A 24,089-nucleotide genomic window follows, 5' to 3' on the forward strand; every position below is an offset into this window, starting at 1 on the left:
GCAAAAGGTAATGCGTTCGAGACCCGCCTCACGCCTGTTTGCCTATTACTTATTACTACTTTAGAGTACTTAAAGTTGAGCATCTAATAGTCTACAACTAATTGGAGGGTAGTTAATATTGATCATTATTTGAAATATATGGTTAATTTACGTCACATATCTACACTAACATTATAAAGATTTTATTGTTCGTTTGTATTGAATGGTCTCTGTATCTGTACTGGGCCAATTTGAAAAATTCTTTCACCAATGGAAGACTACATTAAGGAGTACCTATTATCATAGGCATATATTTCTTTTTTATTTACATTCAGAGTTGGAATGGTACATGGGTAAAACCGCTGGGTTTGCTATTACAAAATATACTCAGAGGCACTATTATCCGCCCACTTTAATAGTACTAACGTCGTATTAAAGAGGGCGGATAATTGTGCCTCTGAGTATAGAAGTACCATTGTACTATGATACAAATAAAACTGCAGTTTTAATTTTCTACTTAATATATTATAACTGGCCACCTTCGCTCTTTGTCCTTACATACGAGGTCATCTCTATAACTTCATTCACATGATTTGTATTGATAATAATATTTACATCTATATTAGTTATTGTAAATTTTTACATTACAAAAATTATAAAAAAGAATGTCAAAAACTGTTCTTTCAGGATGCTATAAAGTTGACAACTTTTAAAATCATGTATGTTTTGTTTTAAAATAAAGCAAAACTGTAAAAATCAATTGATTCATTAAATAAAAATCATTTTCAGAAAATCGGGGTTCCATTGAATCCCCACATTTTGGGGTACTATGAAGCTATCCTGACTATTTTTACTATGGTGTCTGTCTGTGTATTTATATGTATTCAATACCCATTGAAAGTGATGTATTGTATCGTAGTTCGTGAAATTCGCTTTGTGTAAGTAAAATATCAGATTGTGTAAGTGCCGAAGGCTCCTCAGTGGGACCACAGTGGCATCACCGGAGACTTTGGGAGAAGGCAGAAGCACGCCCGGAGACAGAAGCAGAAGAATTCGCGGAACAACTCTCTAAAGAATCCTCTGAGCCTCGGACCTTAGACAGATTGGGAAGGGTGTTCTGGCCTGAGTATACTGACCATACTGATATTGCCTACATCCGGATGACGTTAGAAATCGGGGACATTGTTCGTTCCCACATCTCTACATGGGATTAGCTGAGTGTTCCTGAGTTGATTGTATCGTTAAGCTTTTCCTCAGGGTTCAGTGTACTGAGCGACACTAACACATGGGGTCGGCCAGTATACTGACCATACTGATATTGCCTCCGGATGACGTTAGAAATCGGGGACATTGTTCGTTCCCACATCTCTACATGAGATTAGCTAAGTGTTCCTAAGTTGATTGTATCGTTAAGCTTTTCCTCAGGGTTCAGTCTACTGAGCGACACTAACACATGAGGTCGCCCAGTATACTGACCATCTCTATTTTCCCACTCTCTGGCCTGAGTATACTGACCATACTGATATTGCCTACATCCGGATGACGTTAGAAATCGGGGAACATTGTTTGTTCCCACATCTCTACATGAGATTAGAAGAGATGAGCTATTGATGACCCTCAGGGTTCAGTGTACAGCGACACTAACACATGAGGTCGTCCTGCGGCGCGAGCGGGCGCGGCTTGCCCCGGGGCGCGCGGCTGCGCTTGGGCCACGGCACCTTCATGTGCACGTGCTGCACGTGTATGGAGCGCTCGGGCGCCGTGTTGAAGCTCTTGTCGCAGATCTCGCAGCTGAACTTGATGCCTTTGTGTATCTGTGGGACAAATGATATAAATAAATGTACTTGAACAATAGTCACTCACTCACTCTTATAGTCCGATGGGACGGCAGACCGACACGACCGGCGAAAGATCAGTTGTCAGACCAGTGAATGATTAGTGACCAGACTGGTGAAAGATCATTGATCAGACTGGTGAAAGATCAGTGACTAGACCGGTGAAAGATCAGTGATCAGATTGGTGAAAGATCAGTGATCAGACCGGTGAGAGATCAGTGATCAGACCAGTGAAAGATTAGTGATCAGACCGGTGAAAGATCAGTGACCAGACCGGTGATAGATCAGTGACCAGACCGGTGAAAGATCAGTGACCAGATCGGTGAAGGATCAGTGCTCAGACCGGTGAAATATTAGTGATCAGACGATTGTGATTTGAGGTCAGTTCTTTGTTAGACAGCGTGCATGCCGTCACGCTGCTAGTCGTGTTAGTGATTTTGTGCAATAATCTATTTGTGGTGTAATTATTGATCATAATTGTTTAGTGTGGACATGGAGAACATGCTAAAGGGATCCCTTAAACCTACATCCACGGTCACAAGTCCTGCTCGACATGTTTCCTCTACCACGAAATGATGGTCACTCACTGACGCTGCTACCCGTCACGTTATACTAGTCCTCTAATACTTTAACACTGTTTATTTTTTATTTACAACACAAGCGCGGGCTCACCGTCATGTGCCGGTACTTGTTGGACTGGTAGGCGAAGGTCTTGCCGCAGAAGTCGCAGGCGTAGCTGGGGCGCGAGGCGGTGTGCAGCGAGCTTTAGTCAAGTGTCACCACAACACAAGCGCGGGCTCACCGTCATGTGCCGGTACTTGTTGGACTGGTAGGCGAAGGTCTTGCCGCAGAAGTCGCAGGCGTAGCTGGGGCGCGAGGCGGTGTGCAGCGAGCTTTAGTCAAGTGTCACCACAACACAAGCGCGGGCTCACCGTCATGTGCCGGTACTTGTTGGACTGGTAGGCGAAGGTCTTGCCGCAGAAGTCGCAGGCGTAGCTGGGGCGCGAGGCGGTGTGCAGCGAGCTTTAGTCAAGTGTCACCACAACACAAGCGCGGGCTCACCGTCATGTGCCGGTACTTGTTGGACTGGTAGGCGAAGGTCTTGCCGCAGAAGTCGCAGGCGTAGCTGGGGCGCGAGGCGGTGTGCAGCGAGCTTTAGTCAAGTGTCACCACAACACAAGCGCGGGCTCACCGTCATGTGCCGGTACTTGTTGGACTGGTAGGCGAAGGTCTTGCCGCAGAAGTCGCAGGCGTAGCTGGGGCGCGAGGCGGTGTGCAGCGAGCTTTAGTCAAGTGTCACCACAACACAAGCGCGGGCTCACCGTCATGTGCCGGTACTTGTTGGACTGGTAGGCGAAGGTCTTGCCGCAGAAGTCGCAGGCGTAGCTGGGGCGCGAGGCGGTGTGCAGCGAGCTTTAGTCAAGTGTCACCACAACACAAGCGCGGGCTCACCGTCATGTGCCGGTACTTGTTGGACTGGTAGGCGAAGGTCTTGCCGCAGAAGTCGCAGGCGTAGCTGGGGCGCGAGGCGGTGTGCAGCGAGCTTTAGTCAAGTGTCACCACAACACAAGCGCGGGCTCACCGTCATGTGCCGGTACTTGTTGGACTGGTAGGCGAAGGTCTTGCCGCAGAAGTCGCAGGCGTAGCTGGGGCGCGAGGCGGTGTGCAGCGAGCTTTAGTCAAGTGTCACCACAACACAAGCGCGGGCTCACCGTCATGTGCCGGTACTTGTTGGACTGGTAGGCGAAGGTCTTGCCGCAGAAGTCGCAGGCGTAGCTGGGGCGCGAGGCGGTGTGCAGCGAGCTTTAGTCAAGTGTCACCACAACACAAGCGCGGGCTCACCGTCATGTGCCGGTACTTGTTGGACTGGTAGGCGAAGGTCTTGCCGCAGAAGTCGCAGGCGTAGCTGGGGCGCGAGGCGGTGTGCAGCGAGCTTTAGTCAAGTGTCACCACAACACAAGCGCGGGCTCACCGTCATGTGCCGGTACTTGTTGGACTGGTAGGCGAAGGTCTTGCCGCAGAAGTCGCAGGCGTAGCTGGGGCGCGAGGCGGTGTGCAGCGAGCTTTAGTCAAGTGTCACCACAACACAAGCGCGGGCTCACCGTCATGTGCCGGTACTTGTTGGACTGGTAGGCGAAGGTCTTGCCGCAGAAGTCGCAGGCGTAGCTGGGGCGCGAGGCGCTGTGCAGCGTGGCGTGACTCTTCAGGTTGAGGATGGAGCCGAAGGTCTTGGCGCAGACGGAGCACTTGAACTGCTTGTGCTCCGAGTGCACCGGCATGTGGTAGCGAAGGTGCGCCTCGTTCTGTATCATACAGTAATTAGAACTATAAGTAAAACTATTGTAAATGCATCGCACCCAAATTTACCAACATGATTGTCTGACGAGGTGAACTCACGCATCGAAAATATGTAACACCATTAAATATATTCTGTGTCCTTACCCTATACACTAATATTTTAGCATTCATGGATTCACTGTGTGTGCCAATCCATCGATTGGCAGAGAAAAATCTCTAGAGCAGATCCTGGGAAGTCGAGCGAGAAATTCTCGAATTATGAAATCGTAAAATTAATGTATTTCTATTTATTTATGCTTACTACACTTATCTCTAGAGTAGTAGGCCAATAGCCTACTACTCTAGAGATAAGTGTAACTGATTCCGGATTATGAGTACTTGGGTTTGTGTTGTTGGGTAGTTGTCGTGGGTATTATCAATTACTCCAAATTACCAGCTCTAATGATATATACCATTTTTATTGATGAGCACTTGAAAATCTATAAAATGTATGATAATAACGTATCTTGATGGTCAGCCTATGAAGTATTGAGCTTTTCTTTCTTTAGATATATTCTCCTCAATAGCCTGGTGTTTGGAAACCGCCAGACTTGGCCATATTATTAACATCTGATAATGATCAGGCCAAGTCAAGAGAACACTGAACCGAAGAACTTGTATGAAAGGATTGATGACACTGAAAAAAGCAAGTGAGATATGCAAGGATTTGTAGCAGCCCTAATCGGCATGCCAACTAAACGTTATTTCTAACGCGTGTTGGTCAATGCATTTTGAAGTTAGTCATTCGTTGATTTCGTAACGCAACAGTTCGGTTCACAGTCCGCTATCTCGTTTAGTAACTTTTAACATTATTTCTCATTTGTATTTGTATTGTATCTTGTGTATTCATTAAACAGTGTTTTAACCTCAAGTCTTTATTATTCCAAATCCTTGGCAGTGGCACGCAATAGAAATATGCATATACAGAACTATGACTTCTCTCTCTCTTCACACAATATCATATTACCAGTCAAGTTCCCATATATGCTAAAGATTGTAACAAGAGGAAGGACGAAGGACATGGTCTCTAGTTACCCCTATATGGGAATGAGACATGATAGTATGTATGTATGTATGATGGCAGCCTTACATTGAAAACCTTCCCGCAGAGTTCGCACAGCAGCTTGGGGCGGTGGTACTTGGTGCGGTTCTTGTCGGGGTGCGCCTTCTTGAAGTGCTGCGTGTACATCCAGTAGTCCTTCAGCGGGATGCCGCACTGGGGAGTAAACAGGGTGACCCGTAAGTAATCTAATTTGATTCGTTTTGAAAAAAAAAACCTAGCGACGAAGTTTCCCTCATAATTCGAATTTTAAAAATTTTTCTATAATGAATCAATTTTTTTGTTTCAATAATTAGGATTTCTAAGACCAGACTTTTGTCAGACATTAGGTTTGTAAATTATTTTTTCATTCTTTACAAGTTAACCCTTGACTACAAACTCACCTGAAGGTAAGTGATGATGCAATTTAAGATGTAAGCGGGCTAACTTGTTAGGAGATGGATGAGAATCCACACTCTTTTCGGTTTCTACACGACATCGTAACGGAACACTAAATCGCTTGGCGGTACGTCTTAGTCGGTAGGGTGGTAACTAGCCACTGCCAAAGCCTCCCACCAGCCAGACCTGGACCAATTAAGAAAACCTCAATCGGTCCAGCCGGGGATCGAACACAGGACCTCCGTCTTGTAAATCCACCACAGCGCCACGGAGGCCGTCAAAAACGTTCTATATTGTAACTGTTATGTATTTGACAAAAATCTTCTCTGGAAAATGATACAGAATGAGTCATTCCTGATTGAAGCCTGAATTAAATTTGCAATGCATCACTGCTGTGTTCCGTACGCTCTATCTGCCTATTAATCTTTAATCTGTGGGAAAATCATCAAAATCAATTTGTATACCTGTTCGCACTCTACGGGCTCGCCGTCAGCGTCGGGATACTCTTTCTTGTTCTTGTTCCGCCAGGGCCGCTTGCTCCAGCCCATGGTCTTTATCAGCGGGTCGTTACGTTCGCGTTTCCTTGCAAAAATAACACACACACAAGTTAAAGACACAGGATGACGAGCATAGACTGTCAAGTACATTTTTTTTTTTATTTTATTGATAACACTTAACAATTATTGAACATATAATTATCTATCGTCATCATCAACCCATATTCGGCTCACTGCTGAGCTCGAGTCTACTCTCAGAATGAGAGGGGTGAGGCCAATAGTCCACCACGCTGGCCCAATGCGGATTGGCAGACTTCACACACGCAGAGAATTAAGATAACTCTCTGGTATGCAGGTTTCCTCACGATGTTTTCCTTCACCGATTGAGACACGTGATATTTAATTTCTTAAAATGCACACAACTGAAAAAGTTGGAGGTGCATGCCCTGGACCGGATTCGAACCCACACCCTCCGGAATTGGAGGCAGAGGTCATATCCACTGGGCTATCACGGCCTTATTATTATCGATACTCTCGCCAAACTGTACAGGCAGTTTGTTGGCGAGTTGACGCTCATTATTCTAATAATTATGTAAAAGTAGATAGAAGATACTTAAAACTAAGGTAACCTAAGAATTTAATATAACAAAAGGTGCAAGACAATTTCTATAAAGTAAATCCTTCAGTCAGTGATGGGGTCCCCAAGGAAAACTTTCTTTAATTTCTTCTTGAGGACTCCTTCACAGATCTCCCTTTCTTTTTTGAGCCACTCAATTTTATTATATATTTTGGCCATGGCACCATATAGCCGGTAGTTCTTTCACCATAGTAGTTATTGCCTTTTGGCATGATATATTATTTTTTCCTGTTATTTCTTAGAGATTTTAAGAACATACCAACCTACATACCAACATACCAACGTCACTCAGTTTGTTTTCAAAACACATCACACATGAATAAATTACCACTTTCACACAAAAAGTAAAACTATAAGAAATTGCAATGTTATCATCAATTGTAAATTATAATACTGTATGATTTTTAAAAAGAGCAACTGTTGAGTTTCTTGCCGGTATCTTCTCAGCAGAACCTGCCTTCCGAACCGGTGGTAGAATCTTTACAAATAGTCAACTGACGTGTCAAAAGTACTTGTAAACTGAGCCTACTTGAAATAAATGATTTTTGATATTTTCTTTTTTTACCCAGTCCCTTTGCCAACGTTTTCAGGTGAAGTTACTGACTGGCAACATTTTCAACACAGAACTAAAAATCTATTTCGATCGGGTCAATTTAGTATTTTATGTTTCCTAAATTGGCTCAGCTCTGGTCTGTTGCCAAGTGGCACGTCGATTCTCTTTCTACGATCGCAAACGCTTAAAAAACTATAAACGACAGGTCACGTGATCAAGATCTGCCATTCCCATAGCGTTTGCAATCGTAGAAAGAGAATCGTCGTACCACTTGGCTACGGGAGCAAGTCGGGTGGCAAGCATAGATCACAGCCTAACGGACTATAGCTTAGCAAATTCGTTCATAACACTCCCGATAGTCCGCGGGGGCCGGGAGGGAGTTAGCGATCCTGCGCACGACTTAATACCCGCGCGTGTCTTAACCACTCCTAACACAGTCTTTCCCGACCAACTGGAGGGGAATGGGAATATTGGTCATATTTAAAAAGATATTATGGCAAATATTCTTTTTAATAAATATAATGTTACAAGCGAGTGACAAATGGGACGCAATTAAAATGTATTTAGAAAACGTAATGAAAACAAAGGAGAAGGATGAAAGGGAACTGGGAAAGTGAAAGACGCTGTGACGCCGGTGGTAGGCTAAATGGCAGGTACACTAGCGTTTTTGGAGGTAGGAGGGTTTTTTAGCCGGTAGGAGTCCGGCACTACCCAAACGGGTGTCCATGAGGATTTTCCCCCTACGAAAAAAAAAAAATATTCTTTTAAAAAAAAACAAAGATATGGATCAACTGAAAAGTTGGAGGTGCATGCCCCGGACCGGATTCGAACCCACACCCTCCGGAATCGGAGGCAGAGGTCATATCCACTGGGCTATCACGGCCTTTTCAGTTGTGTGCATTTTAAGAAATTAAATATCACGTGTCTCAATTGGTGAAGGAAAACATCGTGAGGAAACCTTGACACCAAAGAATTATCTTAATTCTCTGCGTGTGTGAAGTCTGCCAATCCGCATTGGGCCAGCGCGGTGGACTATTGGCCTAACCCCTCTCATTCTGAGAGGAGACTCGAGCTCAGCAGTGAGCCGTATATGGGTTGATAACGACCCTATTGGCTATAGCAAAGTGCTACTCACTGGCCAACATTATGCTTGGGCGACACCTTCATGTGCTGGTTGTACGCCATCTCGGACGCGAAGCGGATGTTGCACGGCTTGCACAGCGGCCCGTCGGGGCTCTGCAACATACCACAAGACACTTTATATTGGAGTTCACTCCTTAAGAATCGTTTTTTCATATAACTAGCGGACGCCCGCGACTTCGTCCGCGTGAAACTCGATGTAAACTTTAACTACCTCTACCCTACCCTACCCGTAAAAAAAAGTATTAAAAAAAAAAAGTAAAAAGTATCCTATGTACTTGTCCTGGCTCTAAAAACTACCTCTCTGCCAATTTTCAGCTAAATCGGTTCAGCCGTTCTTGAGTTATAAGTGGAGTAACTAACACGACTTTCTTTTATATATGGAAGCGTGATGATAAGTGATGATGCAGTCTAAGATGGAAACGGGCTAACTTGTTAAGAGGAGAATGAAAATCCACACTCCTTTCGGTTTCTACACAACATCGAACCGGAACGCTAAATCGCTTGCCGGTACGTCTTTGTCGGTAGGGTGGTAACTAGCCACGTCCAAAGCCTCCCACCAGCCAAGACAAAATAAAGAAATATGAAACAAAATAAAGTTATCAGAGAGTGAAGTGTGGCGGAGTATATCTAGTAGTCGCAAGGAACTCACTGGCACGTCGAAGCGGTGTTTCTTGTTCATGTGCAGCTTGATGCCGCGCTCGCCGATGAACGAGAACCCGCAGATGGTGCACGCGTAGTCCGACGGGTGCTTGATGCGTAAGTGCGATAGATACGACGAGCGGATGCTGCAACGATACACAACTCACGTTTGCGCATATCCGCAGATATAGAATTCAAAATTCAAATTCTTTTATTTCAATTAGGCTTGGTTTACAAGCACTTTTGATAGGTCAGGTATATGTCAAAATTTAATTTTATCTAATGGTGGTAATTATAGTCGAAAACTTAAAATTAAAGTTTATTTTATTTATTTAGCATCCATGCACTTACAGACTAATACAAGAGCTTAGCATGCATGTCACATGGGACCCTGTCAGGGCATTGCTAATAATAATAGTATTGCATTCTAATAATAGGAGATAAGATATATTATGTACATTTCATTTGACAAAATTAAAATTAAAATAAAAATAAAATTAAAGTAGAAATTTGAGTGGAACATTCATAAAACTAAATTGGATTGTTCGAAGTTTTAAATAATATAAATGTCAGGTACTCATATAGTAACGTCATAATAATTTATTAATTAAAGCTAATAAAATTAAACAAACATATCCACTCAATTTTAAGTTACGGGGGTTCCAAACGCGCCTTGGTCCGAGAAGAGCCCACAACAAACTCAGCCAAGGTTTATTTTTTTTTTGTTTACCACCATTTTGTATAGTGCAAATATTGGAATAATACTAATAGTATACTATAAGTATTAAACTATATATTGTATATGGGACACCCTGTATCACTTACCCAAACTCCAGATCACACTCCGGGCATTTGAACTTGGACCCCTTGTGCCAGCGCTCGTGGGAATTCGCTGTGCCACTGCGAATTACAATGTAATTTAACAACATCAATGTGGAAGAGGTAAAAATTAATTTATTTGTTATGGACTGACTTAAAATTAGAAATTCTTCCACCAATGGAAGGCTTAATAATCACTAAGTAACTTAGGCTATATTTCATCTATGGAAATGGGAACTATGCAGGTAAAACTTCGGTGGGACCGTCCGCTAATTGGATTTTTCTTTTTGTAATAAAAAGTTGTAAAAGGTAGTTTTAAATTACATGATTTATATTTATTATAAAAACAATACCTAGCCAAAAAAGAAGTGGCAAGATTTTCGCGATAAAAATAAAAAAAATTTTAAGCTTAAAATAAGCTGTTTTTTTTTATAAACTGGCATGAGAGGAGACCCGTGCTCAACAGTGAGCTGAATATGGGTTGATGATGATGATGATGATGATGATGATGATGATGATGATGATGATGATGATGATGATGATGATGATGATGATGATGATGATGATGATGATGATGATGATGATGGTATCACAGACAGACTTACATATGCATGGTGACGAACATGCAGAGCGTGCAGCTGTACCGGATGCTGTGGTTGACGGCGATGTGCCGGCAGAGGTTGTTGCGACTCTTGCTGTGCAGCCCGCAGATGTCGCACTCAAACGGACCATATTTCTGAAAGATAACATTCTTCTTATTGTACTCCTTTTTTTTGTGTATTGGCTTTGAACGTTGAGTAATTGAACCAGGAAAACTTACTGAATAACTTTATGCTCTAATCTTTGTTTTATTAAAACTAGTCGTGTATTCTATGTAACAAGCATGTAAACTATCCGTATTTATAGCAGTTATTTATGTTTTTTGTTTGTAAAATTAAAATCTAATTAGTCTGTACACTCGTAAATAATAATTATCTTAGTTTAGTTAAATGTATCACATAGACCTATCATACAAAAATTTTAAAGAGTAACCTTATTTTTCAATTGTATTTTTTAATTAAGATCACACTGAGTTGTACATTCTCAGACCACTTACTATATAAATTGAAATTTCCATAAAAACAAGTAAGAATAAAATCACCACTCACCAATGAGTGGTCACAGAGTGTACGCTAGTTGAGTGTTCAGAATTACTGAATAAGTAAAAGGTCTGAGAGATTCTCTCTGCCTATTGCACGGCCAAACACTTGGTCATATGTTACATTTACAGAGTTTACTCGATAAATGTAAACACATGTTCACACTAGCGGACGCCCGCGACTTCATCCGCGTGGAACTCAGTTTCTGACAAATCCCGCGGGAACCACGGATTTTTACGGGATGCAAAGTAGCATTATCCATATCCATTCCAAATTTCAGCCAAATCGCTTCAGTGGTGACAAAATTTCATACAAACTGTCATCCCCTATTTTATCCCCTTGGGGGTAGAATTGATCAATATCTTTTCTTAGCGGATGCCTACGTCATAACATCTGCCTGCATGACGAATTACAGCCCGACCCGTCTAGTGGTTTGGGCTGTGCGTTGATAGATCGCTATGTCAGTCAGTCACCTTTGAGTTTTATATATTTAGATTTTCTGAGCACTCAGCGAGAGCACTGTCTCCCAACTCTATTCCGGGAGTAATCAGTAGGCCTTACATGGGCGCCCCGACATATCTCGTTTAGTGAAAAAGTCTGCCAAACCGGAAATCTCTTTCATTTGTTGCAATGGGACAAAGGGGGCGCAATTTTTGGTCTACTGCTATTGTTTGCCTGCACGGTAGTAGTAGTGGAAAATAAAAAAAAAATACTTACATTAGTATGTTTAATCATATGCCCATTATAGGCATCAACATCTATGAAGCCTTTATAACATTTGCTACATTTATATGCAGCATTTAAATAGTTTGCAGTCTCCTTTCTTTGTTGTACGTCGGCTAACTGTTCCTCATACGTCAATGCAGTCTTTTTGAACAACTTTTCAGTTGGTTTTACTTTACTATCATCGCTTTTCACTTCAGATGTACTTTCCTTCTGTTTCTTGAGCTTGAGTATGCCGTTCTTTAATTTAACTTTCAGTTTAGTTCGCTCTTTTGTTGATTTAACTTTAGTTTTATTGTTTATCCTTTTTAATGTACCTGTAATGTGATAAATGTTTTTTTTTGTACAACTTTGCAGTGCTTATTACGAGTATGTACAGCAAATCCACACTAATTTTTTATGTAAGTAAATAGGTCTGTCTGTTACCTTGCTAAGCCACTAAACCACTTTTGATGAATTTTGGTGTGTATATAAACTGACTATTGGAGAACAATATAGGCTATTTTGTCTCGAAAATTTCACCCTTAAAAAAATTGGTAATAACAAAAGTATGTCATTTTTAAGTTTTTTTGGAATGTTGACTACATTTAACTTGTACTAGATTTCCATAAATCTCGTGGGATACATGTATTTTCCTAGATAAAAAGTAACCAATATGTTGCTTAATAACCTCCTCTATCTACCAGTGAAAGTTTTATTTAAATTGGTTTAACCAATCCAGAGCAATTAGCCTGAACAGACAGGCAGACAAAAAATTTAAAAATGTTGATTTTTTTCGGTATTGTGTAAATAACTACATATAAGCACTTCAACTTTATTTTACATTTATTGATTCATGTAAAAAGTGTAAAGTATTGTTCAGATAGCATGGGTACGATGACAGATGCCTGCCAGTTTGGATCGTGCCGCGATGCAAGAAACAGCTCATGACTAAGGGCCCCGTATGGGTTCGAAACTAGTCGGGCATACTCCGACCTAATATCACGTGAGTTTTAGCCGTGTTTCATAATCAATTAATATGAATAACACTCACGATAGCTTAAATTCTAAAAAAAAAAGACAGATGCCTGTATGAAGTTCATAATACGTACTATTACCGTGAATTGAAAAACTTTCAAGTGTGAAACAAACTGTCACCTACATCCTACATGAAACAAACTTTAAATCCCTCACCTTAATCAGTTATCCCTCACCTTAGGCAGTCTCTCCCAGCCCAGCTAAAATCGTAAAACCTAAAAAAAAAATTTTTCAAAAACACAAACCTTTATTCTTAATCCCTTTCACAGAATCCTTACTACCGAGCCTTTTCAGTGAAGGTTTTTTACTCTTTTTGTGTGATTTTGCCTGTATGTCGGGTTTGTCTTCATCACTGTTAGCGAAACCCGTGTCGATGTCGAAGATGGCGTCATCTATGACGTCGACGTAACTGAATTCGTCGTTTATGAACTTCACTTCGTCATTCGAAAATCCGTCGTCATTTTTTATTTCGCTATTTAACGTTTCTTGTTTTGGTTCTGAAACAGGAAATTTACATGAAAAAATAGGAGGGAATACAGAGCACAGTGTTACCGAATTTTTCAGGTATCGATTGAACACTGTCACGCTTCTAGTCATGTTAGTGATTTTGAGCATGTTTTGTGATGTAATTATTTATCATAAATTGTTTAGTGTGGGCATGGAGACAAGCCAATGTCCGCCAGGGGAGATGAGTGTTGATGCTTTTTAACACAATCCTTTAAACCTACACCCAAGGTCACAAGTCCTGGGACCTGCTTGAAGTGTTTCCTTTACCACAAAATGATGGTACAAACACTGTTGCTGCTACCCGTCACATTATATTAGATCTACCACGCTTCTCCTGAACGACGTATTTAGGGAGATAATTATAAATTCTTTAACCACTGTCAGATGTTAATTATAATGTGGCTAACATGCTTTCCCAGTCATGTTTAACACCACCAGTGCCTACTCTGTGCTGATAATTTTTAGTGAAAACTATTAAAAGAAAAATTAAAAACAAAAAGAAAAACTTGAGGATTCCAGGTTATACTATGTGGGGTAGGTGGTGGGGTGTGGCTTTAATCCAAAGCCCCACATAATGTGGGAGCCTCAATAGCTCAACGGTAAGAGTGGTTGGACTCATCACAGATGGGTGGTGGTTCGATCCCCACCCCGTTGGTCTATTGTCGTACCCACTCCTAGCACAGTCTTTCCCGACTAGTTGGGGATGGGAAAATTGGTCATATTGTAAAAAACTATAGTAAATATCTATACTAATATTATAAAGAGGAAAACTTTGTTTGTATATTTGTTTGTTTGTTTGTTTGATTGTAATGAATAGGCTCAAAAACTACTGGACCGATTTTAAAAATTCTTTCACCATTCGAGAGCAACATTATCCACAAGTAACATAGGCTAAATTTTATTTTGGAAAAAATAGGGTTCAGTTTAGGGGAAAAGTAGGGTAGGGGTAGGTAGGAGTAGGGTAGGGGTAGGGGTAGGCTAGGGGTAGGATAGGGGTAGTTTAAAGTTTACATTGAGTCGGCTAGTTCTTTTATAAAGAAAAAAAAGTTGTTTGTTAAAATAAAATCATTTGGAATATATAACCATTGTGTGTTTCATTTGTCTACCCACTACCTTACAACAATAATACCACCAGTACCAGTAATACCTACCTAATTCTCTATTGGCACTTTGAATACTTTTGGATAAGTTGAACTCTTCATTCGCCCCATCCTCATCTTTGACCAGTGGCACATGGTACAGCTTCTCCTCTTGCTCATCAACCAGATGAAGGTCACAGTGGTCTGGTTGGTGCACTCTCTTCACTATGTTGGATGTTAGGCCATGTTTCTCGCGATATACCCTCTTTATTCTATGTGTTGTTAACTGGAAAATACAAAAAGTTGAACAACAATTCAAAATTAATTAAATATTAAAAGGCCAAAAAATTAGATTATGAATGTTAATGTAAATAAATGCAAAATCACAAAAAACTACATACAAAGATGAAGTTTATAGTTATTAGATATTCGCTAAGAACTGGTTTTGTGGTAGGGCCAAATTAAGGCGGTCGAACAGTAGAATTCATAGACTTTGTGGGGGCGGCCCTAGGGGATCGTTCACCCGCTGAGTGTCAAATTTAAACTATATTTATCCGCTCTATGTATCCACTAGTAATTAGTGTAATACTCACAAAGTCATTGCTTTTAACTAAATCCAGCAACAAGGTATGTGCCCGCAGACTCTTGTCTCTGAATGAGTTGCAGTTCACCAGCCTCTGTGCACACTCCACACATAGTTTTGGTGCAATGTTCACTTTATTATACAACTGGAAATAAAATAAATGGTTTTTTTGATGTGTTTCTGATTTTTCAAGGAGTACATATATATCAAAATAAATAAAAAAATTCAATGTTTAAAGTTTCATAATAATTTACATTTTACCCCTTAATTTTGAATTATGTCTTCTGAGTCTCTATTTATATCAGACCGACTGTTAATTTTTAGAACTAATTTTTTGAACTATGTATTAGAATTAAAATGAAAAAAAAAATCCAAATATAATGAAGATATTATTACCGAAATTCCAGTCACATTGATGTAAGCCTCTTCTAAATTAAACTTGCCTAATGGATATAGTTTGCTCGCAGAATCCAGGCATATAAGGCAGATCTGTAAGAGATATGTAATAAAAAATTATATCTAATCATCGATAAATAACCAGTTGTAAGATGGCGGTCACAGATGACTGGATAAGACAGCAATTGCAAAATAAAAAAAAATATCATAATGACACAAATTATTTACTATAGTAGTATGTCTTATAATGTAATGTATATTTGTCTTATATTCTAATTAGTAGACCCTATCAAGCTTCATTTTGATTGACTCTATAGGCTAGTTGACATAACATAAAAACAAGCTTCAAGCTTTAAGTTCAAACATAACATAAAATTCTGATGATTTATAATGATTCAAGTTATTTAATAACAATTCTAAGAATTCCCATTTACCTGTACTGCAGAAGGAACAGCATTGCTTCTCAGTTCAGTGAACCCATTTTTTATATAAAAATCATCTTTTTGGAAATGTTGGGAACAGATGACTGGAGTTTCTGGCAATTGATTTTCTTCTAAGCCAAGAGCTTCCAGCCAAGACAACCTCAAACATTGTTTAGTAGGGACCCTGTAACACAATAATTATATTTTCGATTTAATTACATGGCTGCTACTTTTTTTTTTAATTAAAAAGAATGTTTAGCTGTCCTTTTCAAAAAAGTTATAACTTTGTTCTTTTTTAAACAAATACTTACCTTCTATGTATGCTATTATTCTAAGCTATGTAAGGAGTGGGTAAGACAATACCCTCACCAGTGGAGTTAATTTTGGTGATCTTAGCCAATTGTACTACAATCTTCTAAAAACTTAATAAGAAGTGGCAATAACAAGAAAAAAACCTATTTTAAACACATACAATTTTCAATTCTAAATAGAAAAAATGTTCTCCGAGTTTTCATTTAACTGTAAGGAACTATTTTGTTAATTTAATGGTCCCAATGTTGGTACTTACAAGTGGATAGATGGTGTTTATTGATTATTATTGAAAAACATTACTTACTTATGAAATGTAATTGTTTGTTGTCCTAGGATCTTCGAAGAGAAATGATTGTTTCGTGAATTCTCGCAGAAAGACAAGCAACACTTCATTTTAATAAATTATTTGTAAAATAGGGACACTGGGGTTAATGCTTACAATGAACTTCAAAGAGAAACACATTTCAACACATTCAAAATGCGTCTCTAATACAATTTATACAAAAAACTTCAAATTCAAAATATAAATTGAATTTTTTTATTCAGGAATACTAAAATATAAATTTAAAATACATTACAAAAATTAAAAATAAATATTTAGCAGCACAGCAGCACATAGACAAAACCTTCATTTGTCGTCTGTGGCACAGACCCAAGGAACATATTTATTCAGGCCAGTGATCACCATAGACTTAGAATAGTTATATATCTATGGTGACCACAAATGAAGGTCTGTGGACAAAACAAAGTAAATTTTTCTTAACTGGCTTTAACTTTAATTTAGGGCTCTGAGTTCTAGCTTTTGAAATCAAATTTACGAAGCACAGACCTCAGATCACTATAGGCACAGACTCTAAAATATTTATCAATAGGTCAATGGCATAAATAATTAGGCCTACTTCGGACTACCCTAGTATTTTAGTCGAGTACGAACAATTTTTGGATTTACCGCCCAAAAATCGTACCAAGCCTGGCCAAGTTACCGTAAAAAAAAAGGATTATCTATTAAAAAAAAGAGTACTTATTTTTGTTTTTTTATTTTATTTTAAGATCATAGGATTGTCTATGATTTGTTTTTACTCCATGGTACGGTGACAAATAGGTAAAAAAAATATTATCTGTGCAAAAGATTCTGATGTCATCCTCCCGTCGACCATTTAGATTTTAGCGAAAATCTTAAATTTATTACCGTATTTAGTTAAAATTGCAAAGGAGTGCTTAATTAGGGCATGCAATTTGTCATCGATTTTATAAAACTATTTTGTGATACCTGTGTAGTGTCGTGCTTCTCTAACCCAAAACCCCAAGTGATATTGTTTAATTCGTAATTCCATGCGTGGGATGTTTACAATATTTTTGTAATTTGATTATTTCTATGAGAGTAGGCGAACTTTGTGATGTGTTACATTAATTACAAGGTAATTCAAACAGCCTATTTGATTAAAATTAGTTTTGTGATTCATCTTTAATAACGTCATTGTCCTTGGAAATGCAATTCTTATTTCTTTATATGGTTTTAGGAGACAATGTCCGCAGCAAAAGTTCGCCAAGTATAGAATATATCCGAGAGAGTGCAGTTAAATATTTCGCGTAGATCGTGGAAAGTACCATGTCAGGTACAGAGCAGAATATAGTTAACTCTATCCAACAACTGTCTGTGCAACCAAGCAATAGTGGCCACACAGAGAAGCCAACTCAGGTAGTCACTCCCGCCGTGAACAGAAGTCAACCTGTTACTAGTAAAGTTACACCTGTGAAGGTCAACAGTGTGTCCCCTGCCATAGCAACCATCGACAGACTTCTCAGCCTCGGTGCAAGCGTCCCTCCGCCCCCTCCTGTGATAACAAGGTCTTCAGACATGGATCCACACACGCTGGAACAGTTGCGCGCTGTAAAAGAAATGTTGACTGCACAAGAAGAAGAAGCCCAAAGCTTGAGAGATCTCAACAGAGACTTGCGAGAGCGATTAGAGGATTGCGAGACTAAAATAAAGAAGCTAACTGAACAAAATGATGAATATGCAGAAAAGGAGAAAGTACTGTCACATCGTGTGGCTGAGAAAGTTCGGAATAATAAACAGATGAGTGTTGTTATGGAGGAGTACGAGCGCACCATATCCTCACTCATAGGGGAAAGAGAAACAGAGGCTAAGAGGTGGGCAGAGGAACGCTCCACTCTGCTACGAGAACGTGATGAGGCTGCAGCACATTTGGCGTCCATGGAGCATGCGTTCAACGATGTTCACACTAAATACGAAAGGTGTAAAGTGATTATTCAAGGGTACAAAGGGAATGAAGAAATGTTGAAACGAACTGTCGAAGAAAATAACGATGCAATACAAAAGTTGGAAGCAAGATACGAGACTTTAAGGCAACATGCAATGCAACAGCTGAATAAAGCTAACACAGAACTGGACTCTGTGAAAAAGTCTCATCAAGCCGAAATCCTTAAATTGAATGCAATGCTTAAAAAGAGTGAAGTACATGCCTCATCGCTACAGGAATCTTTGGCGCAGAAAATCAAAGATAACGAGGAGCTCACAGCCATCTGTGATGAGTTGATAAACAAAGTGGGTTAATTAATTAGATGGTTACTCATATTGACTATATTCATAATCATTTTCATTTAACTAACTAACACATAGATTTATGAAAAACAACATTAGAGTACATTAATAAATAAATAATCACAGACTCTAATGTTTTTAATGATTATAAATAACAAGCAAATTGAAGCAAGCGAAGCTGTTACCATTTCATAAATAAAATACATAAGCAATGTATGTTAATTATTATTTATAGATTGTGCAATCAGTGAGTAATTTTTTTATTTTATTTTTGTACACATCTAAAAATAAAGTTTATTTAGTAATTTAAGTTTTTATCATATGACATTTTGATTACTACACAAGCAAAATAAGAATAGACTGAATGAGCCTACAACAATATTATGTGAATAAAAAGTATATATTTTTTGTTCTTTATTTAGATCAAGGCTTATTAAAAGAAATCTATTAAAGTATAAATAAGTATTTTGGGTTGAAACATTCAAATGATTCTTGTAATATTTTTATTTGCATGTATTTTGTGTTTGGTGTCATAATTCATACAGCAATAAAGTCACTTGGTGCTTTGCAATAATCTATTGGTTCTTTCACATTGTTGTTGGTATCATAGAATCATCTCTAAGCAAAAATAGACAGAAAGGTAGTTTTATGTTTCAAATGTGTAGTTGCATTACTTGTACAGCTGTTTAGCAATGAAGTTTATAAGTTATTGTACAAACATTTGCACCATTATCACAAAGAGTTATGGATTTGGACATAAATTCTCTTAGTCCTCATTTGCATGAGAGTTAAAAAAGCGATATGTTAAAACCCAGCATTGGCGGTTTTATTAACATATTTAATTTAATTCATGGTCTATTTCCAATTAAAAATGCTGTTGTGTGAACATATACTTGAGTATGCATTCATTGTATTTGAACGCTTTTTTAACATCTGTTAAAAATACTTGTGCGAATGAGGCCTTATACTAACTCTATTTTGACAACTCTGCATTACTTTGTAGACCAGTCAACTTAGTGCTTTGTGATTGTCACACTTTTGTTATAAAGACTTGAGTTATGTAAATATAATGTGAAGGAACCCAAAGCTTTTTATATTCTCATTAATTTAGTTTACTAAAGTGACTGAAATCTTTTTCTTGTATAAGTATTGTAGCAGATTCTTTTCCAAAGATTTATTTTAGAATGTGCTCCCAGAAACGGTGGTGCGAAGCATTCAGAGATATGTAAGGCCAGAAATAGACTGGCTTAATTGAAGCATTTTAATGAAACAATGGAACGTTTAGTTTATGGTAATTCATTGAAGCACATCAAAAATAAATGCATTCTAGCATAGTGCAATCATGTCTTAACGCTATGGGACAATTTTCAGGTCTGTATTCGTTTGGATATGTTATTTTGGCAGAGGACAGTTGCACATCGAATTATTAATTATTTTAAAATTCTGAAAAAACATTGAAAGGTTTCTAAAATTGCAATTCAAAGGTTTATTAAATATTTACTATTTTTACATTCAATAGTAAAAATAGTTAATATTTGGTAATAAAACTGTAATCCTATCATACATTGTATTTTTAAACTTATGTACTAGTATGCTGATCACTGTCAAAATAACATCCTGTATAATTTAATTTTTACCACAGTCCTGAATTTTGTGAAACTTAAAAGTTTTTAAACTGTAACAACCCTAGCTGCCATATATGTCATTGAATTAAAATATTTTGTATTAATGTATAAAATAATAAGTAATTGATAATATTATAGTGTAAGAGTAGTTGTTATTTTGTGCTTTCTATTTTATTATTAACCTTATTAATATGATTTATTTTTATTTTGTGTTACTATAATTTTAAGTTGAAGTATTTCAAGGTTATATGCCACATATAAAATATAAGTGACATTTTTTTTACGGAAATGTGTAGGAGTCTATGGCACGGATTTGAAGTTCTTTGTGGTCACTTTTATTCTATATGTGCACTTAGTTAAATGTATTCCCGGCCCAAAACTTTGCTTGTTTATTATCAATCTAGTCTTTAAAGCTAATTTTCCGAAGTTATTATGCTTTGCTTATGAGATTATGAACTCAAAATAGATTTTAAAAATGTGTATTAATATTTAGTGAAAATTAGTAATTAAATACCGCTTGGTTAACTCACTACACACCATAGCCAGAACACAATCACAAAGGGCCTAAAGTAGACAAATATATATTCTAAAATTCTGTTCCTATTTCATAGAATCTCCATCTCAGTAAGATAATATGTACAAAAAATTTTCAAACTTATTTCAAAAATTCGAAGGCTATGCGTGTACGAACCGATTCTCGGACATCAAATCGTGAATGTGATTAACATTTAATGTGGATTGCAATGAACATTTTTGACATTTGTAATTACTTTTTACAATAATGTTGATCCAAAACTGATCTCAAAGTTCAAAATTCATGTTGTAAAATAAAATGGTTGATATGTCAGACATTGTTGGACTACTTTTAGTATGAAATAGGTACTCGATATCAGACCATATAAGTCATATAGAAGCTTCAAAAGTACAATAATTGGTATCTGATAGAATCGTTAATAGAAACGAGGGTAGATGATAATAACAAAAAAATAAGATACAAAATTCTGATTGATAATAATATATAATATTATCGAACCGATATTAATATTATCTTAAATTGATAATTTTGTTACTTAATTTACACAACACCATGGAAAAATTATCATGATATGTAATCTAATTTTGATATGAGCCCAATGGTTTTTTACGCACGTAGGCTATTCCGTAAAATAAGCATTGCGTTTGTCGCACGATTAAAAAGTCGCGCGCTTCTTTTAAAGCTTACGAAACTCCATCTACTTTCACAACAAATACTTGGTTTATTGTGGAATTAGTCGACCGAATTGGTCCGTAAATCGGTCCCGTGCCCGTTTAGGCTATTAAAAATTTATTATTAGATTGTTTTGGTTGTATAGTGTGTGTGCCTTTATAAAACAAACTCAGTATCCATCCAGTCCAATGTAACAATACATTACGAAATGTTCTTAAAAGTTATTAAGTGAATTATATACGTTATAGTCTAAGAGATGGATGAAGATTTGTTTGACAATTTATGACGGTTACACGTAAAATGTATTTTAAATACAATATTTTAAAGGCGGTTGATTAATAATAATATGACTTGCGAATGTGTGTAATCTTGTGTGTGTGCGTGTGAACCTTTTCATCTGTCTAATCTTGACTGTCTTAAACGTTTCTTGCTTTATAAAAGAATCTTAAACTAAAACAAATAGAGTGTTCATATAAAACATGAGTATGAGTGATCGAAGTTACTTGTAACTAAATGTAATTCTCGAGATTATTTTTTTTATAAAAGTAAATGTTTATAAACGAATCTTCCGCCATCTCTCCGACTATACCTAATGTCCTGTCCATATGTAATTGTAGTCAGTAGTTTAACGATAACTTTGTTCACGACGCAAATGTATTACAGCTTGTAATATTATGGCACTGATTATTAATTTAGAGACAGTTAGATTGACTTTTAGATGGAAGGCAAATATGTTATCTTTGGATGGTTTAATTAAATTTTATATATTTTTGTCACTTAAATTTTTTTTATATTTTTCTATTTTCATTTTTTAAATTGTTATTAATAAGATAATTCAAATCAAACTAGCAGAAGACTTTCAAACAAGTTAATTTTTTTTTGTTATGGATTGCTTAAATTATAGTAGCTGTCTCTCTGACTAGCCTTAATAAAGTGGTTGACTTATTAATAGTAATGCTTGAGATTTTCCATTATTTAACCGATTCAAACAATTAATGATTGGCTAACAAACCGTAACATCTAATTAAAATCAACATTCCACTGTTTATTTTAAAGTGTGATTTTTTGAAAAATATTTTTTGCCACCCATTTATTTGAAAAAGTCATAGCCTCATTGATGTTATAGAGATAAATGTATTTTTGAAAAACAACCACGTCTCATGTTAATGAAGACCCCCCAAAAATGTTGAGATTTTTTTGTTAATATGGATTTACATTGAGTCAGTTGCTGCCGTACAATTATAATAAGTAGGTAGTCTAGATCAAACCCAGTACAGTAATTTTATTAATAATTATAGCCTATTTATTTTTTGAAATACAAATAAAAATGTATAATATATTAAAAAAATAGACACCTACGTTTTTGGTTAGGTTACATAGGAAATTAATTGTATATTTAACCTGTGAATGCTGCAATTGTCTTCCTCATATTTGTTTTGTTTTTGACTCCATATTTTTAAGCATCTCATATTTTAAATGTCAATTATAAACAACTTCAAATAAAAACAAAACCAAATAATTACAAAAAATATATAGTCAGTCAATATAGCAGAAGATAGTGAGTGGCTCAATGTGAATCTGCCTTTAGTCTAAGTATAATTTTGTACTTTATCATTTTTTATAACAATATAATAATCTATAATACGCATTATGTGCATATTAATTCATGTGAATAGAATGAGGAAATAAAATTATCCCCTATTTTATACAATTATGGCTTTTAATTTTATGAAATATCTAGGGTCTACTCTACTACATACTTGTATGTCTATACTAATATAAAGAAAAAATATTTGATTGTGTGTTTGTTTGATTGCATTGAATCCGAAACTACTAAAGCGATTTGAAAAATCTGTCACTGTTGCGAAGCTACAATACACCCGGGAGCATAGGCTATATTTCATCTCTGTATTCCTAAGTGAATTGGAACTACGCAGGTGAAACCGCGTGGCGTCGTGACGATAAAATATAGCCTGTTACTCGGTGAAGATGCAGATATCCAATGGTGAAAGAATTTTTGAAATCGATCAAGTAGTTTGTCGTCACAAACAGACAATAAATTAAATCTCGTCTATAATATTGTTTTAGATAAAGTAGGTAGGTACATACTAAATGGGATAAAATATAACGTAGCATTTAATCTTCATACTCAAACTGCCCTGCACTTGGAAATGCCATACAATAAAAAAAACTTACTTCAAAATCATAAAAGGTAAACGACTATGTATGTACCTACGTTTCATGTTTTTGAAGTCGGTTGAATTGTTTTTATTTTTCCATTTTTGACTGCAATCATACTAGATATAGATCTAGGCTAGAAACATTTCTTCAGGCCCAGGCGTCTTCGAGTAATCGTGTAACTTACATATATAAAAACATAGATTCGAATTAATATGTTCTTAAAGCTTGCCCTTGTGACTCGTCTTAAATTACTACCCGTGACCCATTTATAACGTAACTAAAGTAGCATTTCGTTTCACATAACCGCACACTGGTGTCTATTTGCCTCTACAGTGGGTCTAACATACCCACGATATTACAACGTTATGGGTAGTAGCGACAGTTATTATACCACCACCTCTTGGCAGAGGAAGCACCCCGAGCAAGTGTCATGACTCCGACTTGCCTCCCTTAAA

General features: G+C 37.5%; 2 protein-coding genes across 2 annotated transcripts; one reads left to right on the forward strand and one right to left on the reverse strand.

Annotated features, from left to right (window-relative positions):
- Positions 1-482: 482 nt before the first annotated feature.
- LOC112047192 (zinc finger protein 37) lies at positions 483-16,690 on the reverse strand. Its single transcript, XM_024084211.2, has 15 exons — positions 16,360-16,690; positions 15,756-15,927; positions 15,322-15,414; positions 14,936-15,070; positions 14,415-14,628; positions 13,002-13,253; positions 11,734-12,056; positions 10,483-10,613; positions 9,884-9,958; positions 9,069-9,204; positions 8,412-8,512; positions 6,054-6,171; positions 5,242-5,367; positions 3,917-4,117; positions 483-1,793 (listed from the first exon to the last, which is right to left on the reverse strand). The coding sequence occupies exons 1-15, from the start codon at positions 16,446-16,448 to the stop codon at positions 1,620-1,622; spliced, it is 2,340 nt and encodes a 779-aa protein (XP_023939979.2). The 5' UTR covers positions 16,449-16,690; the 3' UTR covers positions 483-1,619.
- Positions 16,691-17,168: 478 nt separating this feature from the next.
- Positions 17,169-23,164, forward strand: LOC112047204 (transforming acidic coiled-coil-containing protein 3). The gene is made up of 2 exons (XM_024084231.2): positions 17,169-17,473; positions 17,576-23,164. The coding sequence occupies exon 2, from the start codon at positions 17,665-17,667 to the stop codon at positions 18,631-18,633; it is 969 nt and encodes a 322-aa protein (XP_023939999.1). The 5' UTR covers positions 17,169-17,473; positions 17,576-17,664; the 3' UTR covers positions 18,634-23,164.
- The last annotated feature ends 925 nt before the right edge of the window (positions 23,165-24,089 follow it).

This window comes from Bicyclus anynana, chromosome 21 (assembly GCF_947172395.1).
Source record: "Bicyclus anynana chromosome 21, ilBicAnyn1.1, whole genome shotgun sequence".
In the NCBI taxonomy this organism is placed as follows: Eukaryota; Metazoa; Arthropoda; class Insecta; order Lepidoptera; family Nymphalidae; genus Bicyclus; species Bicyclus anynana.

What these genes read in the sequence shown, in the direction of transcription:
- LOC112047192 (XM_024084211.2), bottom strand. Translation starts at nt 16,448, where the DNA reads ATGAAGTGTTGCTTGTCTTTCTGCGAGAATTCACGAAACAATCATTTC. An exon ending in CAAACAATTACATTTCATAA is followed by an intron (nt 15,928 to 16,359) that starts GTAAGTAATGTT and finishes ATTGTGTTACAG; the next exon opens with GGTCCCTACTAAACAATGTT. An exon ending in AAGTGCCAATAGAGAATTAG is followed by an intron (nt 13,254 to 14,414) that starts GTAGGTATTACT and finishes TTCCTGTTTCAG; the next exon opens with AACCAAAACAAGAAACGTTA.
- LOC112047204 (XM_024084231.2), top strand. Translation starts at nt 17,665, where the DNA reads ATGTCAGGTACAGAGCAGAATATAGTTAACTCTATCCAACAACTGTCT.